The 23,489-nt window shown below is 45.2% G+C and overlaps 1 protein-coding gene across 6 annotated transcripts in view; it reads left to right on the top strand.

Annotated features, from left to right (window-relative positions):
• fndc3bb (fibronectin type III domain containing 3Bb) overlaps positions 1 to 23,489 on the top strand; it is a 102,272-nt gene that overhangs the window by 22,788 nt on the left and 55,995 nt on the right. For all 6 annotated transcript variants that reach the window (XM_060899669.1, XM_060899668.1, XM_060899673.1 and 3 more), the window contains 3 exons: positions 12,307 to 12,383; positions 21,138 to 21,369; positions 21,874 to 22,164. In XM_060899669.1, the coding sequence (XP_060755652.1) occupies positions 12,307 to 12,383; positions 21,138 to 21,369; positions 21,874 to 22,164 (600 nt within the window). The remainder of the gene's footprint in view (positions 1 to 12,306; positions 12,384 to 21,137; positions 21,370 to 21,873; positions 22,165 to 23,489) is intronic.

A 23,489-nucleotide genomic window follows, 5' to 3' on the forward strand; every position in this document is an offset into this window, starting at 1 on the left:
CACACACACACACACACACACACACACACAGCCTTGCTGGTTATGATGGATGGCACAAAAGCACAAAGCCAGTGTGGAAAAGCTGGAAAAGCTCTTAATAACAGTCAGGAAGATGAGCAAATCTCCAGCAGATCTCTCTCTTTCTCTCTCTCTCTCTGCTGCCTACAAGGCAAAAAACGAGCACCATTAGTGCTGTGGCTTGTGCTCGCTCCTAATTTAAAGGAGAAGGAGTTGGGATCATATGAGCCTAGGCAGTGGAGCTGCTCCTCCCAGCTGGAGCGGACACAGGATCCAGCTCAGCACGGCTCGGAGTACGTGCCTCTGGAAGTCGACGCCTCCTTCAGCCCTCGGGGAGGAAAGGCAACGAGCAGGAGCTACGGGACTGCATGGTGATCGCTCTGTTAGATGGCTGCTGGGTTTACTGCAAAATCCAAAATGAAAACCTCAATTCCCTTTCCTCACTCGCTTCCTCCTCTGCTCTCTTTTCCTCCTGTAAGGCTTATGGGATTTTTAGTTGAATTATTCGTGCTGTTTGTGTTTAGTTGTGCGTTAGCGACTGTGCTTTCGACTGCTCCGTTTCCTTTCCTGCCGGAGAAGGAGGAAAGCCCCTGCCCCGCGCAGATGATCATAGCAGAGCTCTGATTCCTTTGCTGTGAGTCATCATGCTGTGGAACAGTGCATTTTTGTGTGAGTTACGGAGAGGCGCAGACGGAGAGAGAGAGGGCTGAGGAAAAGGGCAGCGTTTGTGTCTCGCTCACATCTGTGTGTGTGTGTGTGTGTGTGTGTGTGTGTGAGAGAGAGAAACTGTTTTAATTCACGCACATTCTGTAGACATTCTGAAGGAAAGGTCTCTCTTTCCTTCTTTTTAGAACATTTGAATGTTTTGGCACCAAACTTTCTAAAACATTACAAAGTGGAACATTCCACCAGTTTTCTTTTTTCTTTCGTTTTTTTTTCTCCTCCTCCTCCATCTCTTTCTCCTCTTTCTTGCTGACCTACTATTTTCGGGCGCTGCCGTGTCCCGTGTCCTCTATACTCAGCTCTCTCGGTTCTGCTTTACAGGGCAGTGGCTCAAGTTCCAGCATAACAAGGGCACTCATAAAAAACACACCCGGCAGATTGACAGCTCCGGTTGTTGCCGTTTCTCTTCCCTCACCATGCTTGCTCTTCAGGCCAGGACGCAGGTTTTTTTTTTTTTCAGTTCATGGAATAACAGCTCACAGAAATGAACTCTGTAACCTCCCTGAAGCAGGAAAGCTCATCTGGACTGGAACTCTGGCATTGAAAAAACAACATGGCTACAAAACGGCTGGAAAAAGCCATATATTCAGTGCTTGAGTGCTCTGCTACTCGTCCCACTCGGCCTTTTTGTGTGGTCTTTATCTCTGAAAATGCGACATGCCAATCCCAGGCCATGTTAATGGAAACTCACAAACCCACGCTGATTGGGTTCTCACCGATTCTAGCAGTAACGTGAGCAGATCTCCGAGGTTTTCTGGGGAGTTTTTCCCTGCAGACAATGGTGCCATTTATGAACGTGACAGACCAGACTGCACCCAGATGGGGTCGATCCAGAACACACACACACACTCTCTCTCTCTCTCTCTCTTTCTCTCTCCCTCTGTCTCTCTCTCTCCAAACTGTGAATACTCTTTAGATCGAGTCAGAGCAAAGGAAACTCCTTTCTGAGCCTAGAGCATGTCTGAGCAAGTTTTAGAGCCACAAAACACACACATACACTTCTCACTGGTTCTCACTTTTTCCTCTCCCCATTTCCCTTGTAACTGTCCTGTGCTGAACAGGAAGCTGAATGGGTGCTGGTGGTTCTGGAGCTCAGATGAGGAACCAAGGCGTCAGCTGCCTCCTAACACATTTTTCCACCTGCACTCCACTCTCCGGGGAATCTCCCTCCACAAACGTCTCTTCAGCCCAACACAGGCCTCTGTGTGTGTGTGTGTGCGTGTGTGTGTTTGTGTATTGAGAGGGCTTTACTGATCACAGAGACAGTTTGTTATCTAACGGTTTCTGCTCCTGATTGCCCAAATGGAGCTTGTTTTTGGTCTGGAGCGGAAGCAGTGTGAGGAAAGAGCAGCGAGTTTAATCTAGGACAAGAGGAAGTGGAGGACACAATGCCCAGACATGAGTGGCCTGGGCCATGGGGCCTGGTACTGTAACACACTGCATGGCCTCCGTCACAGTGACTCAGTGATACAGTGACAGTCTTTAACAGTGCTCTCAGCATGCACATAAATTTCCACTAAGGTTCCTGAATCCTTTAAGAAACTCCTGAGGAACTCTCCTGAATGAGAACCACACAGTTCTTGGATGAGTTCCTGGTTTGTGTTTCCACTGCATTGCAGGAACTGGGATGGGATTTAAGCACAAGTCAGAGCACAGACACATGACATGAACAAAGAGATAAAAACTGTGCTCTTTATTGATTCACTGCACAAATATATATCTTACACACTTTCTTTCTTAGTGGGAGCAGCAAGTTAAGTCAAGCCAAGTTATTTGTATAGCGTTTTTAACAACAGACATAGTCTCAAAGCAGCTTTACAGAAAAGTACTTTGAAAGACTTTAAACGTATGAACTAACAGATTTATCCCTAATAAATTTATTTATCGCTAAAGATAAAACCTGAGGTGACAGTGTTGAGGAAAAACTCCCTCAGATGACATGAGGAAGAAACCTTGAGAGGAACCAGACTCAAAAGGGAACCCATCCTCATTTGGGTGATAACAGATAGCATGATTATAAATAACTCGCTTCTATAACTGTGTCCTATAGAGTCACAAAGTACAACTGTGTAACCAGGAAATTCATTATAGTTTTAACATCTATTTTGTTGAAGTTATCAACTGTTCATTGATGGAGACCTGAGTGTAAAACTGTTCATGACAGCTGCAGTCCTAAAGTTATCATGGCGATTGTAGTCCTAAATCATTGTCGCAAAACTGTAAGTGTCCAGAGCATCTTCCAAGTGTGACTTTCGACTGTCCATATGGGGCCGTCCTCCACAGGAGTGATGTGATGAGACTCCACGCAGAAGTAGAGCATCAGGATGGATCAGGCAGGTCCAAATAGCAGAAGAGGTCAGCATCACTGGTGTCTCAGGATTGACATGTAACTCGACAAAGAGAGAGAAAGAGAGAGAGAACACAGGTTGTTAGTAGGTATTCCCGTTTTCACCTAATGAGCCAGAACAGGATACATTTTAAACTGAGTACAAGCAGGGACTTCGACAAGACTAACTATGACAGCATAACTAAAAGGGAGAGGCAGAAGGTAACACAGCCATGAGGGAGCTCTGGGACATAAAGCAGAAGCTATTACACCATCAACAGACCCGTGTGAGTGAGTGAGTGAGTGAGTGAGTGAGTGAGAGTGGGGGACTGACAGCATCCATACATCCCAGTTTACCAAACCACTTTATGTCTGGACCCTCCAGATCTACTCCTTTACCTAATAAAAGCTATTAACAAAAGACTTGACTAAACAGATATGTTTTCAGCCGAGACTTAAACGCTGAGACTGTGTCTGATTCCCGAACACTACTTGCAAGGCTGTTCCATAACTGTGGGGCTTTGTAAGAAAAGGCTCTGCCCCCTGATGTAGCCTTCACTATACGAGGTACCAGCAGATAGCCTGCACCTTTTGATCTACGTAGGCGTGGCGGGTCATAAAGGACCAGAAGTTCACTCAGGTACTGTGGTGCGAGACCATTCAGTGTTTTATAGGTCAATAGTAGTATTTAATAATCAATACAAAATTTGATTGGGAGCCAATGCAGTGCGGATAAGACAGGGGTGATGTGGTTATGTTTTCTAGTTCTAGTAAGGACTCTTGCTGCTGCATTTTGAACTAACTGGAGCTTGTTTATGCACTTATTGGAACATCCAGACGGTAAGGCATTACAATAATCCAACCTGGAGGTAACGAAAGCATGAACTAGTTTTTCTGCGTCATGTGGTGACATAAAATTTTTTTATCTTCGCAATATTTCTGAGATGAAAGAAAGCTGTCCTCATAATGTTATCGATATGAGTTTCAGATAAAAGACTGGAGTCAATGATCACCCCAAGTTCTTTTACTGCTGCACGTGAAGAAAGAAAGGCCATCCAGAGTTACTGTGTAATCAGAAAACTTACTTCTAGCTGCATGTGGTCCTAGTAAAAGTACTTCTGCCTTGTCAGAGTTAAGCAGAAGGAAGTAAATAAGCATCCAGTGTCTAATGTCCTTCACACATTCCTCAATTCTATTAAGCTGGTGTCTCTCATCAGGTTTTGCAGAAACATACAACTGTGTGTCATCAGCATAATAGTGGAAACTAATACCATGCTTACGAATAATATCACCCAGAGGTAGCATATATAAAGAAATAAGCAGTAGACCAAAGACAGAACCTTGTGGAACACCAAACTTTACCTCAGTATGTCTGGGAAAAAAAAAATCACCATTTACATCAGCATACTGATAGCGATCAGTTAAAAGTAGATGGACTTTTGATTTCATAAAATTGGTGAAATTTAGTTCCCTCTGAAATTTGGTCATTGTGATATATGTTTATTTCTGTAATATCTAAAAAAAAAAAAAACAGGCTATTCTGTGTTTGGTAAGTTATTTAATTTGAGGGGATTCCCAAGCAAATAATGTGCATGAAATCGCTCGCTTCATGCAGTCAAGCAGACAGAGGAAGTCCGTGTGCGCATGCGCACGCTTTACCTTCGTCTTCTTCATCTTTTGGGTTTTATAGCAGCTGGCATCCAGTGTTGTATTACTGCCATCTACAGGTTTACCTTTGACCGTGTACTGACAGTTCCATCATTCTGTCGCTAAACGAGCAGCTGATCACACTGAGGTGCTCGCTGACCGCTGATATTTATTAGTTTGGTCCTGCATTTCCTTTCCTTCGCAACATAACGTCTTTTCTTCTTGCTTTCCATTACTGTAGTCGGTCTTTCATGTTTCATTCTCATCCTCCATTGTTCTCTCCTGTTTCAAATTTGTATCCCACAATGCCTTGCGTGAATGGGGAAAGCCCACCACATGATGCATGACATCATATCTTGTATTGCGTCACGGTGAAGCAAGAAAAAGTAGCAGAGAATTTAGGGCCGCATGGCCCTAAATTCATTAATTGTTCTATTTTTAAAAAACTAATAAAATTGGAAGTCTGTGATTTGAATTCAGTAGCTTTCGGTCCACTAAACAAAAATAATTGGGTGTCAGGGAAAATTCTTTTCCTAATGACCTAAACTTGAAAAATCTGAAAGGCAGTACAGCTTTAAATCAGAGCTGAGCCAGGAGAGGGCCGTTTCCTTAACACCAACAACATTTTCTAGTCTATCCAGGAGAATGGAATGATCAGTGGCGTCAAAGGCTGCACAAAGACCTTTACAAAGCAATACAAGCAGGGAGACACAGCCCTGATCAGACAGTCCACACAGTCCACATTCCACACAGTTCACATCCAGACAGTCTGCACAGTCCACACAGTCTGCACAGGTCACACAGTCCAGACAGTCCACACAGACCAAACAGTCCACAGTCTGCACAGTCCATACAGTCCACACAGACCAAACAGTCCACACAGTCCAGATAGTCCAAACAGTCCACAGTCCAGACAGTCCACAGTCTGCACAGTCCACACAGTCCAGACAGTCCTCAATCCACACAGTCCAGACAGTCCACACAGCCCAAACAGTCCAGAGAGTACACAGTCCACACAGGCCAGACAGTCCAGACAGTCCACAGAGTCCATACAGTCCACAGTCCATACAGTCCAAACAGTCCACAGTCCAGACAGTCCATAGTCCAGACAGTCCATATAGTCCACAGTCCATAGTCCATACAGTCCATAGTCCAGACAGTCCAGACAGTCCATAGGCCACACGCCAGACAGTCCACACAGTCCACTGTTGAGATAGACCTGTAATGTGACATTTGTGACTTGTTTAAAAACAAGTGTAAACGGAAACATATTACTAATCATGCTGTGCAGTCCATGTGAAAACGCACTTTACTAAACACTTATAATCTCAATGGTTTTTCTATGGAATGTCTGACAAAGCAGTGACATTTATTACAAGCTCTGCACCTGTCTGATAAAGTGTCCTGAAAATTAGGGCTTTCTCAATCATGCATTTCTTTTGGTGGTTTTTCAGGTTTGATTTGTTAAATATGTTGTGTTACTTCCTGTTTTTAGATTTCACAGTGTGTGTGATGGATTAAATTGCAGCTTTGGAGTGAAGAAAGCATCTTAAATATTTTGTTCAGCTTTGATTGAAAGGCATCATCTGACCAGTTGATCATCCATTATCCGTAACCGCTTATCCTGTGCAGGGTCGCAGGCGAGCTGCAGCCTATCCCAGCTGACTATGGGCGAGAGGCAGGGTACATCCTGGCCAGATTATCGCAGGGCTGACACAGAGAGACAAACAACCATTCACACCTACGGTCAATTTAGAGCCACCAGTTAACCTAACCTGCATGTCTTTGGACTGTGGGGGAAACCGGAGCAGCTAGAGGAAACCCACGCAGACACGGGGAGAACATGCAAACTCCGCACAGAAAGGCCCCTGTTGGCCTCTGGGCTCGAACCCAGAACTTTCTTGCTGTGAGGCCATTACACCACTGTGCCGCCCACCAGTTGATCAGCAATGAGCTAAAAGGGAATGAATAGATAGATACAGTAGATAGATAGATAGATAGATAGATAGATAGATAGACAGACAGACAGACAGACAGACAGACAGACAGACATTAAGGAGAAAAGTAAAAGGATGCATTCGTAAGCTTTCGTTTTGATCATGTGTACAGAAGTGATGTGTAAGATTTCCGCTAGTTTTGTGGTTCAGAAGAAATCTGTGTGAAAATCCAGACTTCTTTTCCAAACGAGCTCAGAATCATCTCATCTCATCGCATTATCTCTAGCCGCTTTATCCTTCTACAGGGTCGCAGGCAAGCTGGAGCCTATCCCAGCTGACTACGGGCGAAAGGCGGGGTACACCCTGGACAAGCCGCCAGGTCATCACAGGGCTGACACATAGACACAGACAACCATTCACACTCACATTCACACCTACAGTCAATTTAGAGTCACCAGTTAACCTAACCTGCATGTCTTTGGACTGTGGGGGAAACCGGAGCACCCGGAGGAAACCCACGCGGACACGGGGAGAACATGCAAACTCCGCACAGAAAGGCCCTCGCTGGCCCCGGGGCTCGAACCCAGGACCTTCTTGCTGTGAGGCGACAGCGCTAACCACTACACCACCGTGCCGCCCGCTCAGAATCATGTGTGAAAAAAAATGCCCTAAAACTCAGCACTGTTTCCTCCTTATACAGAAAAGGTAAAGGTAAGGTAAAGGTTCCTTCCATGGAAGCAGTGTCGTCTAACTCAAGGCTGGCTGAGGTGAAGCAGTGTGAGGAATCTCTTATTTTTCTATGACACGGTTTCAAACCCAACACTTCAAAGCATGCTGGGAATTTCCAAGTGTTCCCCGAGGCAGAGCAGGACCTCACTGACCTCAGGCTGGACGTGTACTGATCCTGAGCATGATGCAACATGTGCTGGGTCTTAGGGTACGACAGGATATCAGGGTCGGGAAATCTGAAACAGTTCCAGCTTTAAACAAACACTTTTATTTAGATTCGACAGAAATTTTAAAATGAAGTCGCTCATTTAAAATAACACATGAGGTGAGAAGCAGAGAACCTCCTGTATCAGAAAGACTCTGTTCCATAAAGAACACTATTTTAATAATCATTTTTAATATAAATCACTGAAGCTCGAGATAGCTCATGCATCCCTTATAAAAAGCAGTGTAGCACAACTGAACAGCATGAAAGAACAGAGCAGTGCTGATGTACAGGTGAAGGGGTCATCCTGTGAACTTTATCATACCTGATGCTTCACAAAGCATCAGAAGATCCTTCTCTGTCCTTTCTCCATAATCGTCAGTTCTCTCTGACCACACTGTCATCAAAGTATCTTCAGTTTATATCAGAAGAGATCACATCTGAACATCCGAACATCTGAACATCCAAAGATCCAAACATCTGAACATCCGAAGATCTGAACATCTGCCTCATTTTTCATATTCCATCTCTTTTATTTGGCAGTGAAATGTTTATCTTTACATGCTTTAACATTTTCAACTAAATTCCAGGAGTTTATCATCATCATCATCATCACTCAACACACACAGCTGCATATAATATTGACTGTATAGTGTATACATATGTCCATATATAATATTCCACTCTGACTTATTAAGATCGACACATCATCCAGTTTCTTCCTGTCCTGTAAAAGTGGAGGTTTCTGTTTTATTTCACGCCACTGTGTGAGACTTGGTGCATCACTGCTTGCAATAAAAGCATGTATTTTTAAGAAAACTTGACTGGAGATGTTCTGGAGCGTCTGCTGAATACATTGCGGTTTGGATTTGTGTGTTATTCCTGATCTGGCAGCACGGAAATGAAAAAAAAAAAGTGCTGTGGGGTTTCTACAGTGGAAACATCCCAAATCCTGATGCTGGTGTGTGTGTGTGTGTGTGTGTGTGTAAAAACATGGAGATTAAAGCACATGTTGAAATCACACACTGCTTTTTCAGTGTTATGTGTAAACATGAATAATGACTCACACACACACTTCCGAGGAGAGTGATGTACAGGATATAGGGTTGACTCGCTCCTCTGTAGAGTCTGGAATCACATTTATGGCTCTTTATCTTGGTTCACACTCTGTATGAAACAGATCTGTAGATATTACTGCAGCGTGTCTGTTTTCATTCAAGGGGCTCTGAAGTGCTTAATGAGTTAACATGGCTTTCTGCAGTAAATATTTAGAGCTCTGAGCATCTCAGTGTGTCTCAAGTCCTTTCCTCTTTGCTGTCCATCAGCTCTAAAACTCAGCTGCATGTCTGTGTCACTGTAATCAGCCTCAGTGACACTCACGCTGCTCATCACCGCCTGTTTATTAAACACATCAAGGCTCGGGGTCCAGTGCTCTGTGTCTGAGTGACAGGCTGATGTTTATAGCAAGTGTGGTATACAATGAAGTATGGAGCGGTAAATAGCTGAAACACACACACACACGCACACACAGAGTATATATACAGCACAGGGAAAATATGATCTCCATCTTGCACTTGTATGTAATTATATCCTGTACTGTGGCTCTTTGCTTTGAGACAGAGGGAACGCGAGGAATCATAGTGTTGGTCGTCACACACACACACTCTTGTGGATTTCCAGCATGAACGTTTGGAAGTCTTCACTTTGTGGGGGAGAACAGAAAATGAGTTAAAACTGCAGAAAGCTATGCATGAACACTTCCTGTTTTTCACGTAGGAGTTTTTTTATTCTACTCTATTTTCCAAAACTCAGCTCTTTCACAATCGCACACAGACATAAACCCGAAGATGACGATATTCCAGTGCTATTATTAGAAGTGTAATGAAATTAAATAAATGACTGTGTGTATTTTTAACTGCTGCTGTAATCATAAAGACTGTCCTCCAGGAAGTCAGAAACCTGTAAATGTTTTCAGGTGCAGGGATAATTTACAGCTCACACACACACACACACGAACACAGAGCACTAAACATGTGCCCTGCCTGTAATGTACAGACGTACGGTGTTTTTGAAGCATTTTGCTGAAAACTGCCCCCCTTCACTCTCACAGCCACGTAATGCATTCCTTCCAAAAACATCTCTCTCTCCTTCTCATTTTTGTCTGTCGTCTCACTGTCTGGCCAAACGACTGCAGCTTTTCCCAGCTGAACTAGTGGACCTTTTCACAAATGAGCCTCCAGTTTCTGTGTGTGTGTTTTGCTTTTCCTTTTTTCCTTCTCTGTGATCGCAGGCTTGTATATCCAGGTTCATATAAATACTGGATATCTCACGGCTGGAGAAATACTTGATTCTTTCTTTCGCAAGTGAAAGAATGCCACTGAAATCATTCGGTGCAGAATTTTGCTTGTGTGTGTCATGAGATGATCCACGAATCAGTTCTACTTCATTTAGCTGGAAAAAGCAAAGTTACAGACAAAAACACACAGCATACAGAATTAAACAGTTTAGGGTGTTGGATTTATTTCCAGCAGTGTGTACTGTATACTTTTTACTGTATGCTGATTTTCCACATGGAAAGTGCTGGAAAAAAACAACAACTTCATGATATATATATATATATATATATATATACACACACACACACACACACACACATACACACACACCATGTGCAGGAGTTCAGATCATGTACGGATCAGTGCATGAGTGCGGCTCATGCAAAAATAAAAAGTCATTTGTAAAAGTGCAGGATCAACTGAGATGCATTTCTTCATCAACTGTGCTGTGTGAGTTCATCTGGCACCATAGTGGGGAAAAAAACCCTCACACACATGTTGGCGATGGTGCTGTGTCGGTGGTGAGCGTTCGCCTCCTGCGGGGCTGAATGGATGGTGTGAGGGATCCTCGGGCCCTTGAAGAGGGAGAAAAGGGCTCCTCTGAGGGAGCACAAAGAGCCGCTTGTTCTGGCGAGGAGGCCCAGTGCTGCTGCATGCTCGTGGGATGGGACGCTACACATCTCTCCCGTGTCTTTCTCATACACTAATGTCCTCTCTGCTCCTTTTGTTGGCCTTGCTTTCTGTCTCTGTTTGTATTCCTAAATATCTCCATGTGAGTGTCTCACTATCTCGCTGTCTGGATGCTCTCTTTGCTCCCCTCCTCCCTCTGAGATGGCAGGAATGTTGCTGTTTGCCCAGCGTATTGGTGTGGAGCTGTTGAGAGCCGGTTCTCTCTCTCTGAAAGGCCTCTGTTCATACAGAAGACACCCCTTTAGCTGTTTGGGGGAGGACCAGGACACGGTGCAGGAGCAGGAGCAGGACCTCGGGGGTGGTGGGGGCTCCTCACTAGTGTTACCTGCACCACAGAGAACAATCTGAAAGGATTTTGTTGTGCCTTTAGAGTGACGCTGTTATTTTAAACCGGAGCTGCAGCACACTGGCGTGTCTATGAGCTCAAACCGCATACATGGCTGTGTACATACGGCTCTTGGTCTCCACCCGGAGAGGACGCGAGCACAAGCGGGGCTTTAATCCGAGGGACACGTTAGGACCCCCAGGGCCGAGGGGCAGAGACACTGTAATGCGATGGGGATGAAACTGTAAGGTCCATCAAGGCAGTCATGTGATTTACAGGCGATGACTGATCTGCTCACAGCCACGCTCACAAGGAAGGGGCTCACAAATGGCTTTAGCAGCTGCTGGGATGGTTACCACAGCCTTGCAATGAGAGAAACGGGTACACCAAAGAAAAAAACAGCCCTGTGAGTTATAGCCATCCGGTACGATGACAACAACGATGATGATGGTGGCGGTGGTAGTGGTGGTGGCATACGGACAGTGAAGGGGTTCAGTGAGGTCGTGTCCCGGGGGAGTCGTGACAGAGCCGAGCTTGTGTTCAGGGTAAATACAGCAGCAGTAACCCCCCCTCCTCTTCCCTCCCCCTCCACCACTCCACCGATCCCCTCAGACCTGGTGGCTGTGTTTCAGAATGAAAAGCTGAACACAATGAGGCGATGTGTTTGTTTAACCCGGTGTCACTGTATCCGATACGGCCCCGCTAAATGGGCTCAGCCGGGTGGGAACAGGTAGACAGGTGGACAGGTATACCTCCAGGGCAGATTAGGAGACACACACAGAGGGTGTGGCCTCATTACTTTAAAGTTACATCAAAACTGATGAATAGAGGGTGGTTGTCATGGTAATGTTACATATTCAGACAGGTTGAATAAATGATTAAATAAATGAGGACACTATGTGACTAATGTGAGCTAGTTTATTAGCAGTTAGCTAACCAACTAGCTAGGATAGCTAATGCTTGTGATATGAGACTGTTAGGGAGGGCAAGAGGACATGGGGGCGCTTTCTAATTTGCATATTAATGCATATTCATACATTTGTATTTGCAGTGAGCCTAACATAGATGTTCCCCAGCCTGTTTGAGTTACTTCTTGAGTTCTGTGAAAAATGTACAATTTTTGATCCTTATAGAAGATTAACAATGACACATTCAGGGGAATTTCCTGCACTGTAGCTTTTCCTGACGTTTGTGGTACGGTGATTAGTTTGAGTTGTTTGACGGAAGCTCAGTAAAATGATGTGAGTGAATATACTCTTATTTTTCTCTGCTTTCTACAAGGGGCAGGACTTTAAACAGATTGCTGTTTTACTATTGGACCTATTCAATCTTTTCTCCTTGATTGACGTATCCTTTTCCTCTCCACTCAGGTCCCGCTGAAGTTCCCATGATGTCACCGAACGGCTCCATCCCACCCATTCACGTGCCCCCAGGATACATCTCCCAGGTAACACCCAGAGAAATCCACTAACGGCAACGAGTCACAATAACGTCAGCCTCAGAGGCAAATAGAACAGCAGCTTCAACACACACACACACACACACAGCTGAGCTGATGAAGGCTTTGTCAGGCTACAGTGAGGTAAAGGTCAGCAGCACTGATATTTCAGCTAAAAGGTCAGAAAAGGTTGAGCGTGAGACGTGAACATAACGGAGTAAAGCTTCTGTTCTTCCTCAGCAGATCGTATAACGCCAGTGTTACTCTGTACGATATTCAGCATGATGCTGAGTTGAGATTGGTGGTGTTACAACACATAATGTTTTAGTGCCAATGTGACCAATGATAAAGTTAGTGTCAGTGAGAAATCTGTGATGAAAGTCTCAGAGTGTGAGCGCTGTTATGAACCTCATCTAAAATCCACCAATAGGACAACCGTAAACTCACAGGACAGCTACATAGTAGTAGCTATACAGTAGCGGAGATGAAGAAACATAAATGTGTCAGAGTGCAGGCACTTACGGATGTATGTGCAGAGGAGAGCGGGGAAGACTGTAGACGAAGCCAAAACGAGAGACTGGAAACGAGGTCAGGAAACAAGCGAGGGTCGGACGATCGGCAAACAACGTAGTATAGGCGAGACAAAGGTCGTAAACGAAATAAGGCAAGCAAAGGTCAGAAAATCGAGAGGCAGACAGAAAATACAAGGCTTGGTATGGACTGGATGGAACGGAACGATACTTTGCATTGGAGTGGTGTGAGAAAGTGGCTTAATTCGGGGAAGAGCTAATTAGAGAGATGCGTGGCAGCTGTAATTAATACTCTGGTGACAGAGGGTGCTGTGGTTCTTGGGGATTGTAGTTCTGAGTGTCCATGTTTGTAGTTTGTGTGTTCTCAGCAGATTTACTGACAGAACCTCCCCGAGGAGCTCCCTCTGGGAGCTACAATCTTTTGAGCATGCGTCCTACCTCGTGGTGCTGGTTTGTGCGGGTGTAGGGCATGGAATTCTTGCCTGAGGAGAGGGTCTAAAATGTCCTTGGCGGAAACCCAGCTTTGTCCTTCAAGTCCATAACCTTCACAATCTACCAGGTATTCGACTTGCCCTCTTCTGTGTCTAGAGTCGAGGATCTTATTTATCTGGTAGATGGGTTCACCCTCTAAAAGGTGTTCTGGGTGTTCTTGAACTGGTGTGTTTTCGGCAAGAGGGCCCGGGATGGCTGGTTTCAAGTTTGATACATGGAACATGGGAGATAATCTGCTGTGAGGGGGGAGTTCTAAGCGGTAAGAAACTTAATTAATGTGACACAGTACCTTGAATGGCCCAATGTAACGTGGCTGGAGCTTTCTGCAGGTGTCAGGTGTTGGGCTCTCTGAGATTTCTTGTGGCCACCCATACTCTGTCACCCGGGGAAAAGCCTGGATTATCTCCTCTGTGTTTGTTCGCATATTCTTTATACTTAGCATTGATTGTTTCCAGACGTTGGCGAACCTCCTCCCATACTGTTTGGCTGCATGCGAACCAATCATCCACAGCCTGTACCTGGCTTGGCACATCATCCCAGGGGAACAAGGGTGGTTGATAGCTGAGTATGCACTGAAACGGTGTTAACTGTGTTGTAGAGTGTCTGAGGGAGTTTTGTGCATACTCAGCCCATGGGAGAAAATGTGCCCAGTCCCCCTGGTTGCGCGTGCAGAAAATTCTCAGGAAGCGGCCGATTTCCTGGTTGGCTGTCTCAACTTGACCATTAGATTGAGAGTGGTAGCCGGATGTAAGGCTCATTGATACCCCTAACCTCTCCATGAAGCAGGTCCAAAAGCGAGAAATGAATTGAGAGCCCCGGTCGCTGACTATATCCTCTAAGATACCATAGTATTTAAACACATGCTGGAAGAGGAGTTCTGCTGTTTGGGATGCCATTGGGATGCCAGGTAAGGGGATAAGCTTAAGGGCTTTCGAGAAGCGGTCAGTGATTACAATAATGGTATTGTTTCCTTCCAATGGAGGGAGGTCAGTGATGAAGTTAATCACTATATGGGACCAGGTACTCTGAGGAATGGGGAGGGGGCACAATTTGCTGGTGGGACAGGTTCTAGGAACCTTAGTCTGTACACAAGTAGAACAAGATGCAATGAACTGGTTAATTTCAGTAAGTATGTTCTCCCACCAATACTTATTCTTTAGCATTTGATGAGTGCGTTGACTGCCAGGATGACCTGTGGCGGGTGACGAGTGGGCCCATGTGATTAGTCGACCTCGAAGCCGCTTGGGCACGTAGAATAGACCAGGTGGGAGATTATTGGGAAGAGCTTCTTCTTCTTCTGCTTTTGGCTGCTCCCGATTAGGGGTTGCCACAGCGGATCTTTCGTCTCCATTGCTACCTGTCTTCAGCATCCTTCTCTACCACACCTGCCACTTTCATGTCCTCTCTCACCACATCCATGTATCTCCTCTTTGGCCTTCCTCGTTTTCGTTTGCCTGGCAGCTCCATCCTCAACATTCTCCTTCCAACATGCTCTGCATCTCTTCTCAGGATGTGCCCATACCATCTCAGTCTCACCTCTCTTAGCTTAATTCCCAAGCTCTCCACATGTGCTGTCCCTCTGATGTGCTCATTCCTTATCCTGTCCAACCTTGTCACTCCCAAGGTTGGACAGGATAAGGAATGTGGTTGAGAATTCCTTATCTCTCTGTCTAGGTCCCAGGTGATGGACTGTACAAAACATTGAGATGGGAGAATGGGGTGGTTGAGAGAATCTTGGTGTGCGGAGCCAAAACTTCAAGATAAGGCGTCGGCCTTGGTGTTCTTGGAACCGGGGCAGAATGAAATGGTGAAATTGAACCTCGTGAAGAATAGTGCCCACCTGGCCTGGCGAGGGTTTAGCCACTTGGCTTTTTTGAGGTATTCAAGATTCTTGTGGTCAGTGAGAATAACAAAAGGGTGAGTGGCCCCTTCTAGCCAATGCCGCCACTCTTCAAGGGCTAGTTTAATGGCGAGCAGTTCTCTGTTGCCGACATCGTAGTTCCTCTCTGCAGAAGAGAGTTTTTTTTGAGAAGTAAGCTATGGGATGTAGTTTCTGTTTCTCACCAAAGCGCTGAGACAGAATCACCCCTACTCCCATGTCGGATGCATCCACTTCTAGGGTAAAAGGTTTAGTGGGATCTGGATGCTGGAGGACCGGAGTAGAGGTGAAAGCCTGCTTGAGATGTTGGAATGCTTCATCGGTTCTGGGGTTTCACTGGAGGCGCTTTGGTCCCTTCTTCAGCAAATTCGTTAAGGAGGTGGCTATTGTACTGAAGCCCCTAATGAACCGACGATAGAAGTTCGCAAATCCCAAGAAACGCTGAAGCTCCCTTATGGAGGTAGGTGTGGGCCAGGATGTAACCGCGGAGACCTTAGAGGAGTCCATGCTAACTCCTTCAGTGCTAATAATGTATCCTAGGAAGGAGATACGAACTTGATGAAACTCACATTTCTTGGCTTTGACATAGAGGTAATTCTCAAGCAGGCATTTAAGAACCGTTCTGACGTGTTTCTGGTGACTTTCTTCATCTGGGGAGTAGATCAGGATGTCATCTATGTACGCGATTGCATATCTACCTAGCATGTCCTGTAGCATGTCATTGGAACACGCTAGGTGCTGAAGAAAGACCATAGTCCATAGAAAGACCCAGTACTCAAAATGGCTGGCGATCATGCTAAAAGCGGTCTTCCATTCATCACCCTTTTTGGTCCTGATCAAATTATACGCGCTGCGTAAATCAAATTTTGAAAAGATCTTAGCTGATCTAAGTTGTTCTAGGGCCGCAGGAAAAAGAGGAAGGGGATAAGGATGTTTAATGGATACCTGGTTCTTACCTCTGTAATCAATACATGGTCGAAGTCCACTGCCTCGTTTCTCCACAAAGAAGAAGGCTGCAGAAGCTGGAGATTTGGAAGGGCTTCTTAAAGGAACAGTCCACCGTATTTCCATAATGAAATATGCTCTTACCTGAATTGAGACGAGCTGCTCCGTACCTATCCGAGCTTTGCGCGACCTCCCAGTTAGTCAGACGCAGTCAGACGCGCTGTCACTCCTGTTAGCAATGTAGCTAGGCTCAGTATGGCCAACGGTATTTTTTGGGGCTGTAGTTAGATGTGACCAAACTCTTCCGCGTTTTTCCTGTTTACATAGGTTTATATGACCAGTGATATGAAACAAGTTCAGTTAAAAAAATTGAAACGTAGCGATTTTCTATGCTATGGAAAGTCCGCACTATAATGACAGGCGTACTAACACCTTCTGCGCGCTTCAGCAGCGCATTGATACGGAGCTCAGATATCAATGCGCTGCCGAAGCGCGCAGAAGGTATTAGTACGCCTGTCCTTATAGTGCGGACTTTCCATAGCATAGAAAATCGCTACGTTTCAATTTGTGTAACTGAATTTGTTTCATATCATTGGTCATATAAACCTGTGTAAACAGGAAAAACGCGGAAGAGTTTGGTCACATCTAACTACAGCCCCAAAAAATACCGTTGGCCATGCTGAGCCTAGCTACATTGCTAACAGGAGTGACAGCGCGTCTGACTGCGTCTGACTAACTGGGAGGTCGCGCAAAGCTCAGATAGGTACGGAGCAGCTTGTCTCAATTCAGGTAAGAGCATATTTCATTATGGAAATACGGTGGACTGTTCCTTTAAGGTCTTCTTGAATGTACTCCTCCATAGTGGCGTGTTCTTTCTGGGACAGGGGATATATATGCCTCCGTGGTGGTGACATGCCTGGCAGTAGGTCAATAGCACAGTCATAGGGTCAATGTGGGGGTAGCCCGCAAGCCTTTTCCTTGCTAAAGACCTGCTGCAGGTCCATGTAACATTCAGGAACTCTGTCCAGGGAGTCTGGTTCAGGACTCGCCACAGTTGTGGATGAAAGATTGACTTGGGGATGAGAAATACTGTTCTGAAAACACATAGGAGACCATTGAAGAATTTCCTTGTTCTGCCATGATATCAAGAGATCGTGAAGCTGAAACCATGAATAGCCGTGAATGAGATCGTGACTTACAGTGGTGGTGACATAAAGGGAGATGTGCTCAGAATGTAGGACTCCCAATTGGATATGAATTGGTGTGGTCCACGTGGTGACAAAACCATCTCCTATGGGTCCTCCGTCGATGGTCCTAATGCTAAGTGCGCTTTGCAGAGGGGTTGTGGGCAGGTTGAATTTCTGCATGACAGAGCAGCTGATAAAGTTCCCCTCTGTCCCTGAATCAATAAAAGCACAAAGGATGTGTGTGGAGTCTGTCAGCTTTAATATCACAAGAACCTTAAAAGACTTGGACTTAAATTCTCTCACCAGAATCACAGTGTGTGTAGAACCTTTTGCTGGAGCTGATGGACAAATGGGACAGTAGTTCGAGCTGATGCTCGGAGCTCCTGCAGTAGAAGCACAAACCCTCCCTTTTCCTTCTTTCGCACTCAGAGCGTGTTAGCCCGGTGCATGAGATTTCCATGGGCAAGCTGTCCTCGGAAGTAGTGATCGGCTTTGCGCTTTCCTGAATGGAGGGTCGGTGGACCAACAGATGATCAAGTCGAATGGCTAAATCGATAAGAGTGTGAGTTGTTCATCTCAGCAGGCTAGTTCACTAAGAATCGCGGGGCGCAGACCTTGGCGGAAAACAGCTTTCAAGGCGGGTTCGTTCCATCCACTGGCTGCCGCTAATGTTCTGAAGTTGAGGGCATACTCAGCCACGCTTTGGGAACCTTGCGAAATGGTGAACAGACTTTCACCTATTTCAATCCCTTCAGGTTCATGGTCAAAAACTCTCTTAAACATAGAGAGGAACTGTTCATAGGAAGTTGTCTGCTCACAGTTTTTGTTCCAAACAGCACTTGCCCAGCGTAGTGCTTTGCCCATGAGGAAGGAAAGGAACTTAGTGATCTTGTGTTTATCGGAAAGGTTGGGCATGGTAGTGAAATACATGGAACTTTAAAGTAAAAAACCTTTACAGTCAAGAGTGTCTCCAGCGAATCTCTCCGGTGCAGGAAGCTGTAGCGCGGGGCTAGGAATGGACTCGGGGCACGGTAGGAGGGCCTGCGAAATCACGGTTGCTAGTTGCGTCATATGGGAGATCTGCTAGCATCTGTTGATGTTCTTCCAGGAAGCATCCCTGAGCGTTCAGAGCAGTCTGCTTCGCCTCATCCATGGTGGCAAAGTATCCTGTCAGAGTGCAGGCACTCATGGATGTATGTGCAGAGGAGAGCGGGGAAGAAGACTATAGACGAAGCCAAAGCGAGAGACTGGAAGCGAGGTCAGGAAACAAGCGAGGGTCTGGCGATCGGCAAACAACGTAGTATAGGTGAGACAAAGGTTGTAAACGAAATACGGAAAGCAAAGGTCAGAAAATCGAGAGGCAGACAGAAAATACAAGGCTTGGTATGGACTGGATGGAACAGAACGATACTTTGCATTGGAGTGGTGTGAGAGAGTAGCTTAAGTAGGGGAAGAGCTAATTAGAGAGATGCGTGGCAGCCAGGGCTCGAAATTAACTTTTTTTCTTTGTGTCCCCCAGTGGTCCCGAATTCTGTGTTGTATTGTCCCGAATGGAAGCAATAGTGTCCCCATTTTTTTCTTCTCTGAAATAACCAGTGGTTAATATTATCATATGAAGTTACTATTATATTTGTAACTATGCGATTTTGAACCCTTTATATCATTTTTACAATAAGTCACAAGACACAAGCGACACATGTCCTATACATCATCTACTTCAAAATTACAGTTATTGCATTTTCAGTTTATTAAACTTTGGCGATCTCACTGTATGAATAGATACCCGTTTATTTAAAGGGGCCAACTAGCTCATTCAGAAAATGTTTCAACTCCCTACATCTGCAGTACACTTTAGTTGAAAATAAGACCCCTTTTATGTTCATTTCATCTACTTATACCTTGAATATCTGTTGGCACTTATAAGGCCAACTTATCATTTTCACCATTACCGTTATCCATTTTTATAAACTTTCCGTTATCCATTTTATGAACTTTCCGTTATCCATTTTTATGAACTTTCCGTTATCCATTTTTATGAACTTTCGCTGCTGAAACGTGGGTGCAAATGTTAGCAACATCAGCATAGTGGCAGGTCCGAGCCTAGTTGTGCTGCTGACTGACTAAACTTTCTGAACTAGAAAGACACCAAGAAAACTCACTTATTCTGTTGAACGGTATCTTCCGTCAATATCATCCACATCATTCCTGTTGTATTTTATAACGTGTCTAACAGTGTTCATTAAGTTCATTCAGTTGCTAGCGTTGCCTGCAGACCAGGCGATGACACTTTGGATCCTGAAGGTCCCGGAGACGTTATGTCTGGGCTTTCAGTTTCTTCCCCGCGGTCGGTCCGCTTCAACCACTTAAGCATTTTTGTTCTGGCAAGAGTCGGCGCAGCGTGTGCGGTAGCAATTCCATTCCAAGTCCATATAATGCGGACTCCGGCCGAAGATTCTAGAACAGAATGCGCTGCTCTGTAGCCTACGGATGCAGGTGCATCGAAAGTGTAGCTACTATGTATTTTTCGCTGTTAACGTTTTAAAATTAAAATTGACAAATTAGGTGAATGTCTACGTATGTGTTACGGCTTTGTAAATAATATTAATGTAGAACTTTTTTTCTAGATCTATTTTTTTCCATTGTCCCGGGATTGTCCCAGATATGATAATTTTGTGTCCTGATGACATTTTTTATGGTCCCCGGGACGTCGGGACGCCGTTAGTTTCGAGCGCTGGTGGCAGCTGTGGTGACAGAGGGTGCTGTGGTTCTTGGGGACTGTAGTTCTGAGTGTCCATGTTTGTAGTTTGTGTGTTCTCAGCAGATTTACTGACAAACGGAAACATGCTAATGCACTGAAAAAATCTCCTCATGACCTCGAGCTTACTGTGGAGAATGTGTGTTTAATAATGTTTTAAAAAATTTTATTGAGTTAATCAGAGCTCCCAGGACTCAGCTGAAGGTTTTTGGCACACACACACACACACACAAACACACACACACATCAACTCTCGTCACCTTTTAACCCCGAGGCGATCTGTATGTCAGTGTGGACCAGTTTGTTTTTCCGGTCCCGTGTGAACCCCGCATGTCTCTCATACACACTCTCACTGATTTTTACTGAAACTCATTTAATGGCAGGTTTGTCAGTGTGCCGCTAATTGTAGTCTCATCTGTTGAATCTGTGCTTGAAGGAGGAAAGAATATTTCCAATAAATGCTGCATGTGGACTGCAGGTCGAAGTTCATGGGGTTAAAATCTGATCCAGATATGAGTGCCATTGTGATGGTCAGAAGGTGTTGATTAATTCTCTGTAACAGCAGCTCTGACAGTAGTGCAGCTGCAAATCACAGTTTTATATTAATGCACTCGTTCTAACATGGTACCGTAGTATACTATAGTAGTATACTATAGTTTCTATAGTAACAGCTCATGACAAGCTGCATTTTTTTTGTCTTATTAACGTGAAGAAAGAGAATAAAGAGAGACTGATGAGGGAATTACTGTTTATAGCTGCTATAATGTCAGTGACAACAGGAACGAACTCGTTTCAGTGATGTTCCATAATGTTAAAAGCAACTATAAATGGATAAAAAAGTATGAAGTTCTTTAATAATTAAAAATTGTAATCTTTGACAGATGATTGTGGTATGAGAGGAATAAAACACAATCTCATCACACTCACACTCGTTACATACTTCATTTAAAAATGAGTGTGTGTGTGTGTTTTCAGGTTCTGGAGGACAACACAGGGGTCCGGCGGGTCGTGGTCACACCTCACTCTGAATGTTACCCCCCCAGTTACTCTCCCGCTCTCTCACCAACACACCACCTGCCCCCACCGTACATGACACACCCCCACTTCATCCCCGCCTCTCACACGGCATACTACCCCCCCGCCAGCCCCGGGGACGTCCCCCCGCACCAGTACTACCAACATCGCCTGCCCCACATCTACCCAGAGGGTGAGACTCCTGCACCAATTGAATAATTTATTCTAATATTTATCTTAATTTCATAAACCGTCTGTAATGATGACTAAATATTTCTGTCTGTGAGTTATTGAGTCAGGAGTCAAGTTTCTGTACTGGAGGTAAATTTTGTTAAATAAGTTATAAAATGTTATAAATGTTATGAAATGAAGTGGCCTGAAGGTGAATCAGCTACATAGAAAGAAATGCTGTGAGAGATGTTTAGATCCAGAGCAGGGGGTCAAACAGAAAACCTACAGGCTGGACTTGGCCCCGTAAAGGTTCTGATCCGACCCAGAAAATTAATTTAATGTCTGTGTTCCAAATAAAAATAATTTTGCTGTCTATAATTGAATTTGTAAGAAGAGTGAAAGGAGCTAGGGCCGAAATAGAAATGAGGTTGGCACCCCTCTGCTACAGTTCTACCCAGAATGCTTTGGGGCAGCGGTGTCAGAATGAGATGTAGTGATGTCGGCTGTGTGTTTGTGTCCGCTGTAGAAATCTTTCCTCTGTACAACATGTCGACGATCCTCAACCGGGAGGAGTACTGCAAACCGCAGCCCAAAAAGCCGAAGGAGCGCGCCACTGAGCGTCCGAGCCTGTCCCAGGTCAGTACCCCGCCATCGTCCAGCTACAAGAGTGGCCCAGCCTGCAATGCCACACCCAACGGCTACGGCAAGAGCCATGGCACTGCAGCCTCGGGGGGAGGAGGAGGAGGAAGTCCCGGGAATAAGCGAGCAGAGAGGAGGACCAGAGGAAGTCCGAAACACTCGGATAGTGACCCACAAGGTGAGAATCCACTCATCGGAGCAGCGTCTCCCAGAATATCAGCAACATCATCTGCTTTAGACGCATCTGGTCACTGTTTTAATACTCATCTTTGCATTATAAAAATATTGTAATGAATTAAAATATCATAATTAATTATTATATGGAAAGCAGTCCATTGTTAGTGTAAATTTTATACAGTAATTAATTTAATGTGATCTTGGAATTATCAGGTGACTGTTTGTTCTGTTTAGTAAACAAAGCAGACGTACAGTGAGACGTGCAAAAAGTAAAATCAGAAAGGAACGAGCAGATGTGAACATGGCCAAGAAAGTAGCAAGAAGAACAGGTTCTAGCTCACACACTGTGGATTCTCTGTGTGCATGAAGGCATTTCCAGTCTGTTTATTTGGAAAGGATGATTCATGTATAAATCCACATGTGCTGTGTCTCTCTGCATCTTTCTGCATTTCTCATTGTGTCTCTCTGTGTCTCTCTGCATCTCTCTCTGCATGTCTCTCTCTCTGCGTGTCTCTCTGTGTCTCTCCCTGCATCTCTCTCTGCCTCTCTCTCTCTGCATCTGTCTGCATTTCTCTCTGCGTCTCTCTCTGCGTCTTTCTCGGTGTCTCAATCTGCATCTTTCTGCATCTCTGTGCATCTCTCTCTGCATCTCTCTGGGTGTCTCTCTGTGTCTCTCTGCATTTCTTTCTGCGTGTCTCTGCATCTTTCTCTGCGTCTCTCCCTGCGTCTATGTGCATCTCATTCTGCGTCTCTCTTTGCATCTCTGTCTGTCTCTCTGCATCTCTCTCTGCATGTCTTTACATCTCTCTCTGCATCTATCTGTGTCTCTCTCTGCGTCTCTCTCTACATCTCTCTGCGTCTTTTCTTGTGACTCTCGGTATGTCTCTCTGCGTGTCTCTCTCTGCGTCTCCCTGTGCGTCTGTCTCTGTCTATCTCTGCATCTCTGTGCATCTCTCTCTGCGTCTCTCTCTCTGTCTCTCTCTGTGTCCCTCTGCGTGTCTCTGCATCTCTCTCTAAGTCTCTGTGCGTCTCTCTCTGCATCTCTTTCTGCATGTCTCTGCATCTCTGTGCATCTCATTCTGTGTCTCTCTGTGTGTGTCTTTCTCTGTCTCTGTGTCTCTCTGCGTCTTTCTGCGTCTCTCTCTGCATCTCTGATGCCCCTTTTCCACCAAAGCAGTTCCAGGGCTGGTTCAGGGCCAGTGCTTAGTTTGGAACCAGGTTTTCTGTTTCCACGGACAAAGAACTGGCTCTGGGGCCAGAAAAATCGGTTCCAGGCAAGCACCAACTCTTTGCTGGGCCATAGGAAAGAACCGCGGAGTTGTTAAG

The sequence above is a fragment of the Neoarius graeffei genome, chromosome 19 (genome assembly GCF_027579695.1).
Source record: "Neoarius graeffei isolate fNeoGra1 chromosome 19, fNeoGra1.pri, whole genome shotgun sequence".
In the NCBI taxonomy this organism is placed as follows: domain Eukaryota; kingdom Metazoa; phylum Chordata; class Actinopteri; order Siluriformes; family Ariidae; genus Neoarius; species Neoarius graeffei.